Source organism: Glycine soja, chromosome 8 (genome assembly GCF_004193775.1).
Source record: "Glycine soja cultivar W05 chromosome 8, ASM419377v2, whole genome shotgun sequence".
Classification (NCBI taxonomy): Eukaryota; Viridiplantae; Streptophyta; class Magnoliopsida; order Fabales; family Fabaceae; genus Glycine; species Glycine soja.
Window position 1 is genome coordinate 34302937 of NC_041009.1, and position 19624 is coordinate 34322560.

Genomic DNA, 19624 nt, shown 5'->3' on the forward strand with positions numbered 1-19624 from the left:
ATGGTGTGTCAACTTCAGCATCTTCGATCGGTGTTTCTTGATTAGATAAAGATGAATATGCCCCAGATGCAAAATTCTTCGTCCTTTTAGAGCAATTTCAGTAAATTGATTTATCCATTTCGATTGATCTTTCAAAAGCCGCCAAGCATGTTCCAAACCAAAATCGCTTCCTTCCAAATGACATATGCATTAAGCATGACATCGTTATCCGTGCAGCCACTTTTCTTCAATGATACCACTTACTTGTAATGACCCCTGAATTTTCGCATACCTAGAATAATTTTTTGCCAATGTGATTTCAATTGTGATTCACTGTTCTTTTGTAGAGTTTACCTCAAAATTTGTTGTAATTTTCCGTGACTCTCAACCAAAATGCTTATTTTCCTTGACCAACACCAACAATTGGATCAATTGAGATATTGAGTCATGAACTAATGAGGTGCATATCTTCTTCAGGTTCAACGGCGTCTCAAGGCTTCCTGTTTGTAGAAGACCCTCCTATTTCCTTAGCGACAATCTTGTCTAGCCCAATTTGGGTAGAAAGTTCTGGAAATTGTGAGCCAACATCATTATTTGAAACCATGGTAGGATTGTTTGATGAGATTGAAGGAAATGTTTATGAACTTTGAGAATTTACAGTAGAAGAGGTTTGAGTGTTTGACATAAAATAATTTGGTGGTAGTGGTGGTAAAAAAGAGGGGGAGAAAATGGATGACGATTTTGTGAACTTTGGGTTGAAGGAGGCATGTGGTAATTTTCTCCTCCCTCTCTCTTGATTTTATGCCTCTTCTTCTTCTTATTTCTTCTTTCTTCTTTCTTCTTACTTCATCCTTCTTCTTCTTTCTTCTTCTTCTTCTTCTTCTTCTTCTTCTTCTTCTTCTTCCTCCGCCACGACCTCCTTCTTCCTTCCCCTCTGCCATGACCGTGACCTCCTTCCTCCTTCCCTCTACGTCGGTATGTGTATTTTGTTTGTTTTTATGGTCTATTGCTACTAGTTTCTTCTTCTTCATCATTTCATCTCCTGTTCTGTTGGTCTCTCTCGCTTTTGCTGTTAGGGAGAGAGTAAACAATTTTTTTTTTAACATTATGCATAAATATTTAGGGTTATTGTATAAGAACCCATTTTTCAACCTGGAGATCTCTACAACCCCTTTATTGGATGATCCACAAAAGATCAGATCTTGAACTCAAGATCCTTGTTCAAGATCTGACATTAAAGATGTTCTTAGTGTGCGTATCTATTTTTTTTTTCTTGTTTCCTGTTGTTTTCTTTAGGATACATAAAAAAAACACTTGCATATAAGACCTTTTAAGTATTATTTTGTCTAGAGACCGTAAAAATGTGAAGACCAATCCTTGAGGTGAACTTTAACGGTGATAACTCTAACAACATGAGCTTAATTTAATCGAAAAGTTACTTGATTGAGATATTTTTAAAAATTAAAGAATCTAAATAAAACTTTTTAAAATATGAAAACCTAATTAAATAATTTAATATAATTAGAAAATCAAATTAAGTATTAAGTTTACAATTTATTTTTTATTTTTATAAATATGCACAACTCACAGGAAATATCCAATAATAATAATAAGAAGACAAAGAAGAAGAAGATGACACATGTAACAAAAGATTAGGAGTGTTGCTAGGTGCACCCAACATTATTTAAAAATGGCAAAATTGCCCCTGGTAATTTTTTCTCTTACGGATCAAGTTGATCCGGAAGAATGAGACGCCAGCTTCCGGATCAAGTTGATCCGTAATTGTTTATTAAAAATTTAAAATATAATTTATACATTTAAAGATATTTATTTTATTAATTATAATATAATTAAATATATTTATTTATTTTATTAATTATAATATATTTATAAATATTGATTTATTATAAATAATTAATTTTATAATATATTTTTTTAGAATAAATTTTTTTAGAAGATGATATTAAAATACTTACTCAGTCCCATTATAATTATTGTTTAAGGTTATTTTATACATATTAATAAAAATCAATAAATAGATAAAAGATAATAATAATTTTATAAAATTAATATTATGATCATTAATTTATTTTTTATTTTTATAATTAATCATATCATTAATATTATAAATAATATAAATAAAAAAATAATTAGTATTATATTAAAAATTAAAATACTAACTATTTTATAATACATTTTTTACATGATCATTAGTATAGGAGGGAAAATAGTAATTATAAGAGAATTTAAAAATATTAGTACATTATATAAAATAAGGATCTTAGATAACGAATGATGTTCATTTTTTGTTTAATTTATTTTTTTCTATGAAAATATTAATTTATTTTTTTCTATGACCTCTACTCATGATGTCCATTTTTTGTTTAATTTATTTTTTTCCTACACCTTTTTCAACTTCTTTATTTCAATTATATTTAAAGTTATATTTAAAATTAGTTTTTATTAGTTGGTAAACTAAGTTAACTAAACCATTTATAATAATTTACATATACTATAACTAAGTTAACTAGACCATTTTAATAACACACGTGTATATAGACACAAATGGAATACACAATCAATGGAAATAAATAAAACTAACATTACTAATGAAAATAAATAAAACCAACAATACTAATGAAATGAGTTCATGTACAATATCTGTATATACTTGGAATATCAATATAAAATATGTAAATAAACTACGCCTAATCTGTGCGCTGCCTGCGTCTAGACCTAACATATACTAGATGATCTTGTGTCACACTCCTGGCCATCCTGAGGCATTCTTCGATCACCTCATGTGTCGATGAGCCTAACGTGACCACCCGTAGACTCAGATGACGCTCCAACCTCTCAGCAATGCCATCACAAACTTCCTGTTACATACAAAACAAACAGATTACACAAATTATTATGCAAATATTGAGGTAAATGACGTAAATTATTAGTATTACTTACCATTGCATGTTTAGGTTCATCCACAGATGTCGACGATGGTTTTATGGAGTTAAACCCTGATAAATTTCTCTCATTGATTTCATCTCAATTTTTTGTGTATACCAACTGTTCGAAAAAAGGACTTAGGTTATCTCATTGATTTCTCAACTAATTTTCTTTTTGCTTCTTCTTTTATGCAATTGCCTTAAAATTTGGTTACTTAATCTTTCTACACTTGTAGTCTATTAAATTTACTAATTATTACCCAATTATCGCATAATTCTATGAGGAAATGATACTTTACTTATCATTATTATTACTTGAACGATTTGATATTCTTACTAAAATCAACAAGCTTCTGGTCATAATCAATCTCAAAACTTCCAATCTTGCAACAAATCCACCAAAACTAATGAGATGCCAAATTAACAACAAAGACTTGAAAGAAAATGTTAGCAAGATGGTGATGTATTTATATCTTTTTTTCTTTTTTATTGAAAATGACTCGTATCAAATGAATACCCAATAGGATGCACTATCTAAAACCAAAATGCAAATATGTACTAATGTACTTTTCACTTTTTTTCCCTTCTTTGAATAATTTGATGCATTGCCCTAGGTTATTCATAAACGACTTTCTTCTTCTATTTTCATCTTTGTTTGTGGAATTCATGTCAAACTAAGCCTATTTGAGAATAAGAAGAATTTGAGTACCGATGGCAAAGAGAATGGCTAAAAGTTTATCCTATAACTCATAATATTTGAACTACAGACACAAATTAGTTAATAGAAATTGATATAATTTTAATTTAGACTAAGTAGGTAATAGAAACAGTTTATATAAAATTGCAATTTATTCTTTCTAGTTTTTAATGTCAAATATATTTAAATGTTTTGGAGAGAGGAGTTTTGATCTGGGATTGGCACTAGAAAGGACCATTACTTATAAGGGAAAGGAATTTACTTAGAGAGTTAGGACATGCTTTGTGCCTAGTGGTTTTGAAAGATGATGAATCAGATAAGTGGGTATACAAGGACAATCCATCTAGCATTTATACAATAAAATTTTGTACAAGACTCTAGTGTCACATTTATCATTGGACACAAATTTGTTTTTAATTTGTTATAAGCATTTGTCTGGAAGTTGGCTCTAGATCATATTCCTTAACCTGACAGAATTTGGTACATATAGAGGTACTATCTCTACCAGAGAAAATATGTGCCAAGGTTGTAATAAGGAGGAAGAAATATGGCTCATTTGTTTTTTGAATGTGAGTTTTATTCATAAGCATTTGTTTTTTAAACTTAATTTGCTGAGGTTGTCTAGCTGTTTGAATCAGTTTTTCGATACCACATCCAGTTCTAAGTGGCAATTACATAAAAGGCAATTACATATTCACATTAAATTAAATTGAAATAGTAGATATTCTCCAAAATGATACTATTTATCAAATATTTAACATACATTCAGAGGTGATCCTAATAACCAAAATTCCTAATTTCAAAAAAAACTCACAATGTATCAAATATTTGGCAATTTTTCAATTAAAAAGAAGCTGTGAGTTTTACGGACCACCTGATCTGTAAGCGTGTTCCGGATCAACTTGATCCGGAAGATGCTTACGGATCAAGTGATCCGTAAAACGCACAACAACTTTCTGATAGCGGTTTACGCCATCGCCGGCAACACTGGTGGAAAAAAGAAAAGGTTCACGACGCTTACCTCGACTGTGGACGGTCATGAAACTCCCTCGACGGTGGGCGGCGAAGAAGAAGCAGAAACACGAAGAAGAAGCACCACGACACCTTCCTCCTAATCACGACAACAATGGCGGCAATGGCGTCAATCTCCTCAACCAAGAAGAAGAAGAAATCCTCTGAGGTTGACTTGGGAGGCGAAGAAGAAGAAAAAGAATGAAGAAGAAGTAGAAACGCGAAGAATGAAGAAGCAGGAAGGTCCGAGGAAGAAGAAGCAAGAAGGTCCGAGGAAGAAGAAGCAGAATCGCGGCACGGGAGAGACAGGCGAGGGTTATTTTTTTGAAAAAGTACTGAGGGGCTAAAAGGCCTTTTCACAACAAGTGCTGGGTGCACCAGCAAAACTGCTGGGTGCACCTAGCAGCACTCAAAGATTAGTTGGATGGTACGGTAGCTTGACTTACTTGGTGCTAAGGCTTGAGTGTCCACAACCAGAAAAACAAAACCAAAAGGGAATATGATAGGATAGAAGCCAGTTTCTGCTGTGTGTAGCAATGGCATGGTCACTCACACTGCCACCACCTCCTTCCCTTTCTTCTTCTTCTCTTCCCACCTTCCATCACCACCCCTCTGTCTTTTGCACTGGAGTAGCGTTCACCAGGCTCCGCCATCGCCGAACCTCGAACACCATTTTCCTTGTTCCCTCTGTTGGGAAGGAAGACACTGACCTCCGTGTCTCTTCTCTTCAGGAACAGCAACTCGACGACGGCGACGACGACAACGATGAAGAACCAACCCCCCAGGACCTTGAATACGTTGCCCAAATCAAAAGAGTATCTCTATTTTTCATTCTTTTACTTGTTTTTTTTCCTCCAGTTTCCTATTGCATTTCTGTGCTCACCTGCAGGTTTTGGAGCTTCTCAGGAAAAACCGGGACATGATCTTCGGCGAGGTACGTTTCTTATTATTTATTTTTTAAATTTTGCTTTACTATTCAATATTGTGTTTGTTGATGACAGGACACGTCCAACACAAAGTGAGACCCGAAAGTAAAAAATGAGAAAAAAAATTATTTTAAAGAAAAAAGTGATATTGGAAGCCTTATAGCCAACACGTGTGATTTTTTATTTTTTTAAAAAAACTAATAACAAATGTTGATTGGCCTAAAACTCAAGTTTTAGTTGCTTACTCTTAGGCCGACCTTGGTTGATGATGGTAGTCATGATGTTTTATGATATGAGGCCAATGAATGACCTTGTGAGATAGTATGCATGAAGAGAGGTAATTGCCAAGTGTAAAAAGTTGGAGTGAAAATAGACGAGTATGTAGTGCTTGTTCTTAAGACAGGTACTGAGGTTGTGAATTGTGATGATTTCATTAACCTTAATTTCTCCTTTTAAGACTAATTCTAAAAGGAGATATAGAAAAGTGAAAGGTCATAATTTGGAATATTTGAGTAGAAGAACTAAGTTGAATTGTCGTATGGCCATTTTGTCTCTTTAGAATTCAGATTTATGCTATGTTCTTGCTACACCACTGCATCTCCCAATCATATTGTCTTTGCCTATGAAGATCCAATGATTCTTTCTGTATCCTACTTTCAGGTCAAATTAACCATAATGATTGAGGACCCCAGAGAAGTTGAGAGAAGAAGATTACTTGGTATTGAAGACTTAGATGGCCCAACAAGAGAAGATCTAGTTGATGCTTTGGATGAAGTGAGTTTTTTCTTCAATAATCGTGATTAATTTGTGCCTTAAAGACTGAAAGCTTTAGAATTTATTCAAAATCTTGTTTGGACTGAAGTACTGAACATCAGTTTGTTCTTTAGGGTACTGATGTCTGGCTTTCGAAAACCTATTAGGATCCAACCTGTTGACTATAGGTGCATCTATGCTCAATGAGATTAGGTTCAGGGACCCTCTGCCTTTGTGACAATGGTGTGACAATCAAGCTGTCACTCACATTGCCTTAAACCTGGTATTTCATGAAAGAACAGAATGCATAGAAGCTGATTTGTCATGTTATTCAGGAATAGTTCAGCAAGGACTTGTATCCATTGGGCACTTTAGAGTTGGAAAACAGATAGCTGATATCTTCATGAAGGTACTTAATGGGAGTAGGCTGTAGGGTTGATTACTATTATAACAAGTTAGGCATGATTAATATCTATAATCCAACTTGAGGGTAAGTGTTTAGAGTTAAGCGTACAATGCACATGATTAATGTCTAGAGGGTGTTTATGTACTCTGTACTATATTGTACTACATTGTATTGCTAGGCTAATTTTCCGAATATGAATACAGAGATCTGAACCCAGTTAGGGTCCAGTTATCCCAAATATACCTGTGTTTTGCCAACCCAACTTGGCTAAATAACTTGAAAACCTCAATGTGTTTTGTCCATTTTTTCTGTTAATGTTCACAACCATGTCTCCTCCTTGAAGAAACTAGTATTTTTGTCTGCACCTAGCTCTCCACTTTCTCTAGAACTGCATTATAGATTGTATTTCTGCTATCATAAATGAAAAAGTGTCTTCCTGCTTGTTTTATTAACTTCTGTTCATGCCTTTTGGCAACTTCTAGCCGCCTGTTATATTTTTTAACCCAAAATTTTAAGAATGAGAGAGTAATCTGCAATTTATTGTCTGAAATGCTATCTTGTGTGATTATGTAATGTATACCTTGGCTTTTTAAGTCAATTGCTGATTTCAGAAAAAAATCTATGAATTTACTAGATCAATGAAGGAAAAATTCCGAAGGATAGAGCTGCTCTCCAGATGCTTGCTGAGGAATTGGCTTCATGGCCTAATCTAGAGGTATGATTAAATTTATTAATTTGATAATCTCTGATTCATAGTGATGCCTTGAACATGTTTGTGAGGGTTGATTGCTTTGTATTTATAGTTTATAGAGTTTTGAACTTCACTTTGTCCACTTCCTTGTATTGTTTCATGGAGTTTTTAAATTCTCAATGACCTGTGAAATGGATCAAAACCATAATTGTATTTTAAGATAGATTTGATCTCTATCTCGAAGGGAAGATTTTAATGTACTACTTTAGGTTCCATATATTGCTTCACAATTTCTTTGCTACTCAACCTGGATATCAATTTTAGTAGTTGCCTTATTTGAGAGTCTTAGTTGTTTTAGGGAAATTTTAGTCACTCTTTCCTTCTTTGTAATACACAAACCATATAGATATTAAAGTTTGTATTGTAGATGAAAGTCATGCAAATTCAACAAATACAGAATTCAGAAATGAGAGTTGAAAAATAAGTGAAATAAATGAGGTTCTATACTTGAAGGCTTGTCTGAAACCCAAACCTCACTTTTGAAATGCTAGTTTTTTTTAGACTTCTGCCTTGTGTTGTTTTGTTTTATCCATTAAATTTCTCAAATTTGCTGCTGCCCAAAATTCTATTGCTAATATTGTAGAATCTGATACAGTAACCCGTCCAGATTCATAGGAGCAAACTTTGGAGAAATTAATCTGAAAAAGAAAATTCAGATATGTTTAGAAAGTTCTGTATCTTTATGGTTTTGTTTCCTTATTTCTCTCTTGATTGGTGGTAGGAGATTTTTTTCTCTATTTATTTGCATATTTGTAGCAGAATTAGTCATCTGATTCAGCATAAATACCCTATATATAATTCTTCAGAACAGTGAGGAATAAAATATTTTCTCTAAACCTAGAAACATAGATATTGATTCTGTCACCTTGTCAGCTTCTAAACCTTTTCAATCTTTAACCTCAGAACCTTTAATCCTAGAATAATGATTTACTGCTGAATTAGATTTGCTATTAAGAATGAGTTTAATTTTGATCTATTGTCAATGTGAAAATTTTTCCACAATCATGGAATTTGGTGCTGACATTGTGACACATCACTAAGAGTTTGACTTTTTCAAGTAGTTGTTTTCATGATCAAACTCATTTAAATATTTAATAATGTGTCAATCTATGATTTGATCTACACAAAATTGTTGCATTGACAGTCGATCAAAATCAAACCTATAAAATATATAGGAATAATAAGATGTATTTATTATTTAGAATGGTCATTGTTGCTACTGCATTCAAAAGTTTGGTCTTACATATTTTATCTTCCCTTACTTTGAAGGACCATGACATGATAGCCAATTGTTTAGCACAATACCTAATCCACTTGTTTCAAATTCGATCATTGAAATATTTTGCATCCCTTATGTTCTCTGAATGTAATAAATTTAATCTCTGTCTCTAAATCTATAGCTCCTTGTTAGAAGTAAACCTATGCATGAGCTTCCACCTAACAGCTTATGCTTTTAGGAGAGTTGGTCTTTGATGTGGTGAACGAACCTCTATGACATCAAGTGGATTTTAGGAATTCAATTCTTGCTGCATCATTTCTTCTAACTAATAAAAGAAAATAATTTTGGTTCTAGGTTGAGTGGGTCTATGTATTGTTCACACTTTGCGCTTAATATGCTATTTTTATTGTTAGAATATATGAACAAATCCATCATCCAATATTATCTTGATCATCTTAGATTATCTCATAGGATTAGTTTCCCTATTTCCTTATTTTATGATTTGTTTCCTATTTAGTTTGAATTATGATTAATATAAAATTAGGGTTAATGCTCTAGGTTTGACGAACATATCATCACATAGTAATACATCACTTTATATCAAATTAATATCAATATCAATTTCATAGTATTTTGTCTCTATTCTTTGTATTTTGTCCCTGTATAAACTACATAATTACAGCACATATCATAACTTTGGAAGGGGAGCATAAACTCATGTTGGTTATCAAGGGAAGTGTACTCGCCAACATATTAGGCTATCTAGGGATGCAAACAAATATGAAATTTTCCCTGCCTCCTTTATTGTTAAACCAAAATATGAACTGTTGGATATTCAAGGGGGGTAAATACCCAAAAGATTTACACCAATTGGTCATGAGCAACTATACAAGTGAACCTGATACCACACTTTAACACAAAACCCTAGGGTATTCAATCTTTTCATTTCTATCCGTTGTGTAACTTTCCCTCACATTTGTATTCTAACAATTTGTCCCTCCACACGGTAGTCTCCCCCTCAAGCGGAAGTCATTTTTAATCCACAAGTATCTAATGGTGACCCTTAGAGCTTAATTCTGGTTGTCTCGACTTGCCTAGCCATTGTTACCAACATGCTCTAGTACCTTGAACCGCCACACCTTGCACCACCGCACTCTCCACTGAGCCACAGCCACACTGCCTGACCTCAATGCATGGACTAACCTACTAGGAAGACTTTTGATACAAGGGATCCTGATGTCCATAGATCCCGCCATCTCCATTATTCTTGTCCCAGCCGGTCACCAAGTTGAATCATCGACTCTGATACCAATTATTGTGCATAGGAGTGGGGTAAACATCAGGAGATTTGCTTCAATGGGCCTTGAGCAATCACACAACTGAATCCGACACCACACTTTTAACCCACAACCTGAAGGCTCAGGTTTATGGGTCTTAACTTTCGATACAAGGGATCCCTAAGTCCACAATTCACCGCCGCCATCTTACTCATTCGTGCTGGTTGAACCAAGTCGAACCATCGACTCTGTTACCAATTGTTCGAAATCCAATGAGGGTAAACATCGGAGAGATTTACACCAATGAGCCATGAACAACCGTACAAGTGAACATGTCACCACATTTTAAGCAAAAACCTTAAGACTAAGGTTTATGGGTCTTTACTTCACTTATATGGTGTTTAACCTTTCAATTTCTATTTGATGTGTGACTTCACCTCCCATTTGTACTCCAACAATTCCTAAATCAAATTTGGAATAAACATTGAGTCAATAACAATATGAAGATTCATCCTTTAATGTATTAATAATCAGAGAATGAAAACAAGTTGCTCCCATGTCCCTATATACCTAAATTTGTTCATTTTCCTGTTGTCAAACATTATTATGTCAGCACTTGGACTGGCTGCTTGCTGGACCTTGACATTTATCTTACTGAAAAACATTTACGAGGGGTGCATGGTTCAATATTGTACATATGAATTCCTTTCACTTTTTGGTGATTGCACTTAATATGATGATGTGGATCATTAATTAGGATTATCATATCTTTTCATTTAAATCTTATTTATTTTAGTTTATCTTGTCTCTTTATCACTTTTTGGTTTCCGATTCATATTTTATTAATTAGGATAATTGTTAGTTATGATACTATCAATTAGGTTTCCCTTTATTTTTATTTTATCAATTAGAATAATTGTTAGGGATATCTTTGTAGACTATTCAAAGGTCAGACTTGATTGAAATTTAATCAAGGAGAAATAATGATATTCAGAAAAACTTGTGTTAGTTTAGGAGCTGCTCTGTCAAGGATGAGTCATCTACCTCTTGCTTTCACTATAGGTCGAAAGAAGGATGAAGTTGTACCTGTCTTACAACAATCTAATCAAAATAAAGAGAGAATACAGCTGCCAGAAAACTAAACAATCAAGCTAAAGGAGAAATAGTATTCTCTTACACCCCCACAAGCTCAATGAGGCTGAGAAACCAAGGGATGCTCAGAGTGTGAAGAAAAGAAATATCAGCCCATTGGCTAACCCCTTTACATGGACTTCTACTGGTCTCACATGACCCTCCCACCTCAATGAGATTGTATTATTTTTACCTCAAAAGGTGCTAATACTTTCTTGCTAATGTATTCATTCTTGATTGTGTCTTGTATGACCTCTCATCCACCTTGACATTCTTGTCTCTACAACACTTAGATTATGCCTTGTTGACACTTTGCTGCTGAACATTCAGTAACTTAAGCATTGTGGGTCTTATGATTTTGTAGTAAATTTTTCCTTAATATTGAGAGACACTTTTTGAATGTGAGTAATTCTTGAAACATTTCTCCATTTCTTCAACTTAGCTTGAATCCTATTACTTTGATCTCTCGATCTCTATATATCCATCAATCTTTTTTCTTTAAAATTTAAATACTATGTTGTGTACGAATTTTTTTCCTGTCTTTTGTATCTGTTTTCTCTGACATGAATTTTTGCAGTGCTAACTGCTAATGAAACTTTTGCTTTTCATTCGTTGCAGTTCCTGTTTGGTCTTAAACCACAAACTCCTCTTCCAAATAAAATGGAAGTAGAGAATTGAGTGTATTTATCTCCATGTTAAATACTATTGTTTGTAACAAGTCCATTCTTTATGAAGTTTTAATTGTATGTTTGCACTATCCTTTGCAAAGGTTGTGAGTGTTTGATATATTTTTTACTCTTGCTGGCCTAGTGTTGAATACCAATGCATGCTTGCTCTATCCTTTGCAAAGGGTGAGAGTGTTTGTGATTTTTTTAATTTTGTTCCTAGCCTAGTGTTGAATATCAAATTCAGGTCAATTTCCATGAAATTTGCAAAAACTATTTTGATATAGTAAACAAATGCTTTCTGACTATCTTTCTTCTATTCTTTTATATGTTTGAAATATTTGATTTTTGTTGTGGAATTATTTAGAGATTTCTTACACTATGTAATTCCAAAGTGAAACTTCAAACTGTCATTTTTTCCTGAACTAACATTCATTTCCTTTGATATAATGCATAGTTGTATTAGTACCATCAGATATTTGCATCGATGATACTATCCTTTGAAAATGAACATTATATCAATTATTACTACTATTTCTTATTTTTTAATTTTAAAAATTGATAGGATGCTTTGCCTAAGAAAAAGCCCAGCAAATCTCTCTATGCCAAAGCCACTGACACTGGAATTGATCCTGAACTGGCTGCAAAGAAACTGAACATTGATTGGGATTCTGCTGCTGAAATTGAAGAGCAAAACGCAGACGATGAGACAGAAGTGCCTCCAGTGGTGGTCAGTTCCTAACCTGCCTTAGAGATTCTTTTGTTTTGCTTGTTTGGTTTGGTTAGTCACCAGGGTTATTGCTATTTGAATTATGATGCCAATAATTATAGTAAAGGAACTTAGTGTAACCATAAACTTATATGAAATCCCCAGATTATGTGTAATGTGCCTCGACATTTGTTTTTCTTATATAGATACAAACTATTTTTGTGTTTGAATTAGAAGATTTAAAGCACGTGGAAAGTTATAGTTAGATTTAAAGCACATGCATATTGATTAATATCAGCAATTAATCATTATACATGTGCTGATTAGCTACTTTTGTAGTTTAAAATATATGTGTTCCCGATAAATATTTGAATTCTGTATTTGCTACTTAATAATCTTTTTCTTCGTTTTTGTTTTCTAATAAAACAAAAATATTGTTTTTGGTCATTGATACCTTTTTTAGTCATTAATAAATTAACTAATTTTTTCTTTGTTCCCTGATAAATTTTTTTCATTTGTATTTAGTCGCTTTGAAATTTAGTCGTTTTTTTTTATCAAGGAGCAAATACAAAATTTGTTAATTTATCAAAGACTAAAAAAACATACCAAGGACCGAAAACAAAATTGTTGATTTATTAGGAACTTAATGTAAGGAAAGTTTTTGTCAGGTAGTAAACACAGTTTGGGTATTTAATAGGGATCAAAAACATATTTTAGCTCCTTTTGTAATTAATAATGTACTTAGTATAAATATGTAGTTTTGTGTGTGGGTTGGTTACGCCTGGTGTTTCACATCAAACTCTCCTCTAATTATATATTGTATTAGTGGCTTAATGATCAGCCAGTGACCCCTTGAAGAAATATCTAAGTTTGGAGCAAAAATAAGGAGTTATTGTAATTGTTCTTTAAGTAATTTTTCTCTCTTTAAGGTTTAAGATATTTATTATTGTTGTTATTATTAATTTTCAACCCTTTGAGCTTTCAACTGAAGATGTTCTTCCTCCTGCAGGGCTATGGAGCACTATACTTAGTTTCGGCTTTCCCTATTATTATAGGTATTTCAGTTGTTCTGATCTTGTTTTACAATTCCCTCCAGTAGGAACTTGCATTCCACTGAAACTCAGCGTATAATGTTACACTATATTGAAATGAGTTAGTATATTGTAATGTTCGTCTAAAGTTTATTAGTCTATTTTACGTTAAAATTCATCCTTTTGAGGAAAGGTGTCCATGAAAGAAAAGCCAGGCTTGTTGCAAATTGATAGTTTACCAGCGTATAACCCATGCTATGCACGGGACATATATTTGATTATAGGCTTATTATAATGTGTGAACTTTAACAAAATTTCTAAAACTTTTTATAAATGCTTTGTCTAGAAAACACGTGAAGGATCAAACAAAAGCAAAAACACGAGAACACAAACTTTTATATTGATTTATTCAACCTAAGTAACATTTAGTTCTCCTCTAGCCTGTGAAGGTTTCACTAATTAAAACAAGATTGTAAAGAGTATTCTCCTAATCACTTATGATTACAACAAACAATCTTCTCTTTAAATTGAAAACGTAAGTATTCTTTAATACAGTCATGACTTTCATAAATAATGTTTGAAAATATTACAACAATCTACTTATAGAGTAAGGATATGAAAGTTTAGTGTGATTACAATATCTTTGCAATGTAAAAGCACATTGTCTAGAATGATTGTATCAGAGAGAAGGTTTTGTCCAATATATTCGTTAGACTTCTTCCTATCTTTTCTTCATGCTTTTATATAGGCACCAGAGATCTCGTATCTATTATGAGATAGAGTCCTTAAATTTCTTCCCATTTTGAGCTTTGTCAAATGCATGAGAAGCTTGACATATTTCCACTTTTGACATGTTCACTTTTGCATATGAAAGAGAAAGGATAATGTCCTTTATTTTTTTTTAAAAAAAAGTACTAACACTCTCTACGGTCTTGTACGATTTTTTATTTTTTATTTTTGCATTTTTCAAATTTAGTTTTTTCTTTGTACTAATCCTCGAAGAGTAACTTTGCTTTTGATCAGAGACTATGATTATACTGAGAGAAATCTTGTTCTTCATCAAATGCTTGAAATTCAAATGCTAGATCATATTCGAAAAACAGAGGGAATAACAAACAAATGAGAATATAATACAAGTGTAAACCTTAGTATTCAGAAACATAGAATAAAGAGCTCATCACATATTCGCATGGGTGAAAAATACGTGAATATATAAATCAGTGTATATTTTTCGTTAAGCATGGGACAAAAACAGTGCATTGGACGTTGGATATTTTATAAAATAACTTTGGATGCGACTTCATTTGTATAACACAACTTCTTTTACAAAAGCTCTGAACGAAAGTTCGTGAATGTGCGTTGGACACAAGCTCATTTAAAACATTTTTAGCATCTAAGGTAAAAAGCGTTATACCTTTGTATATTTGGACTCATTATTCCATTGCACAATGCTTTTTGCACAGGTCAATTAGCATGTACAAAAAATGTATGATTCTTTTGCACAATGTACAACAATATATTTTTGTTGTACATTTTTTATGTCATTGTACATTATGCAATGGAATCATATTTTCATTGCATATATTTGCATATATATGCAAATATATGCAAACAATTTGCGTCCAATAGGATTTGAACCTATACCTAAGGTTTAGAAGACCTCTGTCCTATCCATTAGACAATGGACGCTTCTATTTTTTTTTTTCTTTTATTCTTTAACCTTATTAACTAAAAAAGGTTAAAGAATAAAAGAATTCTATATTCTATATATAGGAATTCTATATTCTATATATAGAAAAGATATAGAAAATTTATAGAAAATAAATAAAATTTAATTTGTTATTGTACATTTTTTTTTGTCTTTTTCATTATATGACAGATAGGTTTGACAAATAAAAATAACTTATGTATTATATTAAAATTCATTCTAATGTTTACCACATATTGAGATACACATCCATATAATTAATTGGATACACATTAAACATTTAAAATTATTTTAATCTATAGAGATGTCTATTACATATTGAGATCCTGTAGTTGGATGAAATTGTATTGAGTTGAAAGCTTGCATGCATTGAATGTAAGACCTTTTCCATTAACAAGCTTTAGGTGTGCAATATCTTCTCTACTGTGATATAATAGGAGACAAGGGACAATTATCCTTTGAAAAAGCTATATTATCATACAAAAGATGGAGTTAGTGAATAAATCAACATTAGCTTACAAAAGTAAATGGTATCTTTAGTGAATAATATATTTACTTGCACAAAGTGATTTCCATTGACAAATCTAATTGCAATAAGATGAGTGAGATGCAACTGGTGTGAGACTCCTAAGTGGAAAGATCCAACTTGGCAGCCTAGATAAGTGGACCGATACAACATTATATCAACCAGTAATAACATAACCCATGTCGGGAATGATCATCTACTTCACAGTAGGCATTGGGCCGGCCACATTCAACATACAAAGAAGTTATTAATTCCAACAATTGTTCTTCTAAGCCAAATAATTGAACATACGGAGAGTATCATGTTTGAAGTTCTTGAATCAAATCTTGGTGCAAACAAGAAACCAAGGCTCCTCATTCTGGCCTAGCAAACTACAATTGCCCTATAACCACAATTTTCATCGGATGTGACATTAACAATCTTCAAAATGTATTGTTTGCAACTAATCAGGAAATTCATCCATATAATGATCCTTTTTTTTTTGTCACGACCAACCTTGCGAGCCACATTTGGAGTTTCCAAACTATCAACCATTGTGTTCATGTCATTGACATGCTCCCACATTGAAGGTTCGCGTTTGGTAGATTTCACAGACTTTAGTGTACACTTTGTTTTTATCTTCGTTGGAATAGGACAGATCGAAGTGATATCCAGAAATGGAATTTCACAAACTTTGATCTTTAAGGTGATTTTATCACACACGTTTAGTTGTGAAAATCTATTAAATAATGCATTAACCTCAAGTTTAAAAGTTAAGTCACCCCAAGAGTCACCTAGGTCGTTTGAACTATGAATGAATAACAACTTTAAATGTACGTGAATGGACTTCAAGGGAATGGAGCCATATACACTGATAAACTTAGCAAGTTCACAAGCACATGGTAGACTGTGAGTAACTCTTAGTGTGCAACCACAAGTAGAACTGTCAGTACCTACGTTGTCAACTTGTTTCAACTCATGGAAAATGATGTCTTGTGCTTCTCTTGATACAAAGTTGTGTAACTTCTTTATATACTAGGGTATTAAACCTGTGCTCAACGACATCTATGCTTTTTTAAAATGAACCTTAATTATCGTATGTTGCAAGACAAGCATGTTATTCATTGCATCTCAACAACTACATAAATCTCCCATGCTATCACGAAGAAACCTCTTTAATCTTGCATGTGTGCCTTCAACCCCCTATTATGCAACAAAATGAAATGTTAAAAATTCTGCAACTAACAAAATGAAATGTTAGAAAATAACCAATGTCAGTGAATTTATGTACCTATTTGTTGTTGTGTTTCCAAGATGCATGACCCAATCAACCCATGCTTTGTAGAAACTTCTCCTTAAAAGGCGTCTACCATGTATGTTGGACATAGTCAACAAATACTTTATAATGTATGCACTAGTTTGTAAAGCTTTTCAAGCATTCATTATATGATTCTTCATCTAGAGATTGCAACAATAGTTCCAAGGCATATGTGACATTTTTTCATGCTTTAGCCTTATCCATGTGGATTTTGCATTTTGTGTTGACATTCTTTGTAATGTGGAACAAACACAACAAGTTGGTTAAAGAAGTAAAAACTATCTTCGATGCATTCATGAAAGAAAGATCTCTATCACTGACAATAACCTGAGGCAACACATCATCTTTTGCAAACAATCATTTTTCCTTACTTAAAGCCCGTTCAAAATTATCCGTTCTCTCAGAATTTAAATAATCATAGGCAACAATGAAAGTCATGTTTGTTGAAGTGATACTAACAATGAAAGACAATATTTGTTTGTCTTGTAAGTTGTATCACAAATCAACACTATTGGAAATGAATTTAGGAGTTTGACCTTAGCCAAGTCCACTATGACGTGTGTGACCTCCGAATTTTGGTAAGTATATTTGGCACCAATTGTGGGACCGCAGTAAAACATAGTCTGCGATCTCTCGTCAACTCTCTTCTTGTTCATCCATGGTTAGCACTCGGTTTGACCTCAGACGCGAGACCCCTTTCGAAGGCTTCAACCCTCCACCAGTAGCCATGACAGACACAAATACTCTTCAGCAACTCTAAAACCGCATTGCAGACATGTAGCGATGACATAAGGAGGAGCTAAGAAACTAAAGGCTGACCATGATCAGTTGGAGGCTCATGTCAAACATCCTTAGGGCGGCGAACACTTCACTCACGCATTGCCTGAGCGCACCCAAGGGGAATCACACCCTCAACCAACAGTCAACACTGCAGATGACTTAAGTCTCTCCCATATGCACCATCTAGCAGGGCGAACTACTCATCAACACCCCTTCGTCGACCACATTATGGAGGCAGACATACCTTTGGGGTGGAAACCACTCAACCTAGAGCAGTATGATGGGACCATAGATCCAGATGAGCATCTGGATGCTTTCTTGACTCAGACAAACTTTTACACTAATAATGATATGATTCTCTATCGTTTTTTCCCAACGCCCCTCAAGGAGGTGGCATTGACCTGGTATGGTGGACTCCCACCTAGGTCCATAGACAACTTCGACACCTTCATTGAATGCTTTAGTGCGTAGTACGCAACCAACAGATTTCATCGTATTACCTCGGTCACCTTGGCCAGCCTGCGACAAGCACATGATGAGTCTCTCAAAAAATTCATGGAAAGATTTGGGCACACAACTGTCTAGATTCAAAATCTTATCCAAGAGGTAGCGTTGCATTCCATGCTCTTCACCTTATGCCCCGACAAGTTCATAGACAGTCTGTACAAAAAACCCTTTGATAGCATAGACTAGTTCTGCGAGCGAGCCAATGGCTACATTCTGATTGAAGAAATGTCTAGATTCAAGAGTGAAATCAGACAAGCAAGACATAAGTGCGACAAGTGAGAAGGAAGCACAAAGATTGACTTACATAAGTCGGACAAGAGGCACAAGCTAGACAAGCGCTGACCATTACCAAAAGGGCCCAAATACAAGCGTTACACACTCCTAATGACCAATCGCACTACAATTCTAGAGGAGGCTTTCAACTTGGAGGTACCCATCAGGCTACCCTTGATGAAACTTCCAGGCCGGGGTTAGACAGAACCAAATATTGCAGTTATCATCACGGTATTGGTCTTAACACAAAAGACTGCTGGGCCCTAAAAGACAAGATAGAAGAACTTATACATGTTAGGTACTTAGCTAAGTTTGTTAAGAGGCCGGATAACCACCAAGTAGGAGCAAGACCTAAAGTACACCAAGAGGAGCAACATAGGAACCACGAAGCGGACAGAAGAAGAGATAGAGCAGAAGACCCAGGAAGACAAAGATACTAGTAGTGAAGCGTGAGCGATAACCTCCACAAGAATAGGAACCCGTCTAGCAAATTAGAGGTATAATCAACACCATCGTGCACGAATTTTCCTATGGAGGACAGTCCAGCCAATCCCAAAAACACCATCTTCATGCCATTCGGGACATCAACATTAATTTTGTCAATGCACCATTGCTGCAACGTCTCCCTCTTATCACTTTCACAGATAGGGACTTCAAGGGTATCAACCCCATGAACCAGAATGACCTTGTGGTTGTCTCCATCATCATTGCAAACTTCATCGTGTCCAATGTCCTCATCGACCAGGGAAGTTCCATTGATATCCTGTATTAGAAAACTTTCTAGAGACTTGAGGTCTCCCTCGACACTGTCCACCCTCACGCCGGTCCACTCCTCGGCTTTGCAGGTGATGAAGTAGAGACCAAAGACTACATGGACTTAATGACAACCTTCAGTTAATGCAAGCTCTCCAAGAGCCTCACCATAAGATATCTACTTGTTGATGCAAACACATCATATTTTTCTTTGATCGACAGGAAGAAACTTAACAAGCTTGGAGCCATAGTCTCCACACCCCATTTAAAAATGAAATTC

General features: G+C 34.1%; 1 protein-coding gene and 1 non-coding gene across 2 annotated transcripts; one reads left to right on the forward strand and one right to left on the reverse strand.

Moving 5' to 3' along the window:
* The first annotated feature begins 5097 nt into the window (after positions 1-5097).
* Positions 5098-13733, forward strand: LOC114422966 (ycf3-interacting protein 1, chloroplastic-like). The gene is made up of 6 exons (XM_028389541.1): positions 5098-5447; positions 5522-5566; positions 6219-6332; positions 7352-7432; positions 12326-12490; positions 13479-13733. Exons 1-6 carry the CDS (start codon positions 5169-5171, stop codon positions 13566-13568), a joined length of 774 nt encoding a protein of 257 aa, XP_028245342.1. The 5' UTR covers positions 5098-5168; the 3' UTR covers positions 13569-13733.
* Positions 13734-15117: 1384 nt separating this feature from the next.
* TRNAR-UCU lies at positions 15118-15189 on the reverse strand. Its single transcript has one exon. It is a non-coding gene; the product is annotated as a tRNA-Arg (tRNA).
* Positions 15190-19624: the final 4435 nt, after the last annotated feature.

Excerpts from the sequence above, each read along its gene's own strand:
- LOC114422966 (XM_028389541.1), top strand. The coding sequence starts at position 5,169 with ATGGCATGGTCACTCACACTGCCACCACCTCCTTCCCTTTCTTCTTCT. Across the intron at positions 7,433-12,325 it reads CTTCATGGCCTAATCTAGAG|GATGCTTTGCCTAAGAAAAA; the intron begins GTATGATTAAAT and ends AAAAATTGATAG. Across the intron at positions 12,491-13,478 it reads CAGAAGTGCCTCCAGTGGTG|GGCTATGGAGCACTATACTT; the intron begins GTCAGTTCCTAA and ends TTCCTCCTGCAG.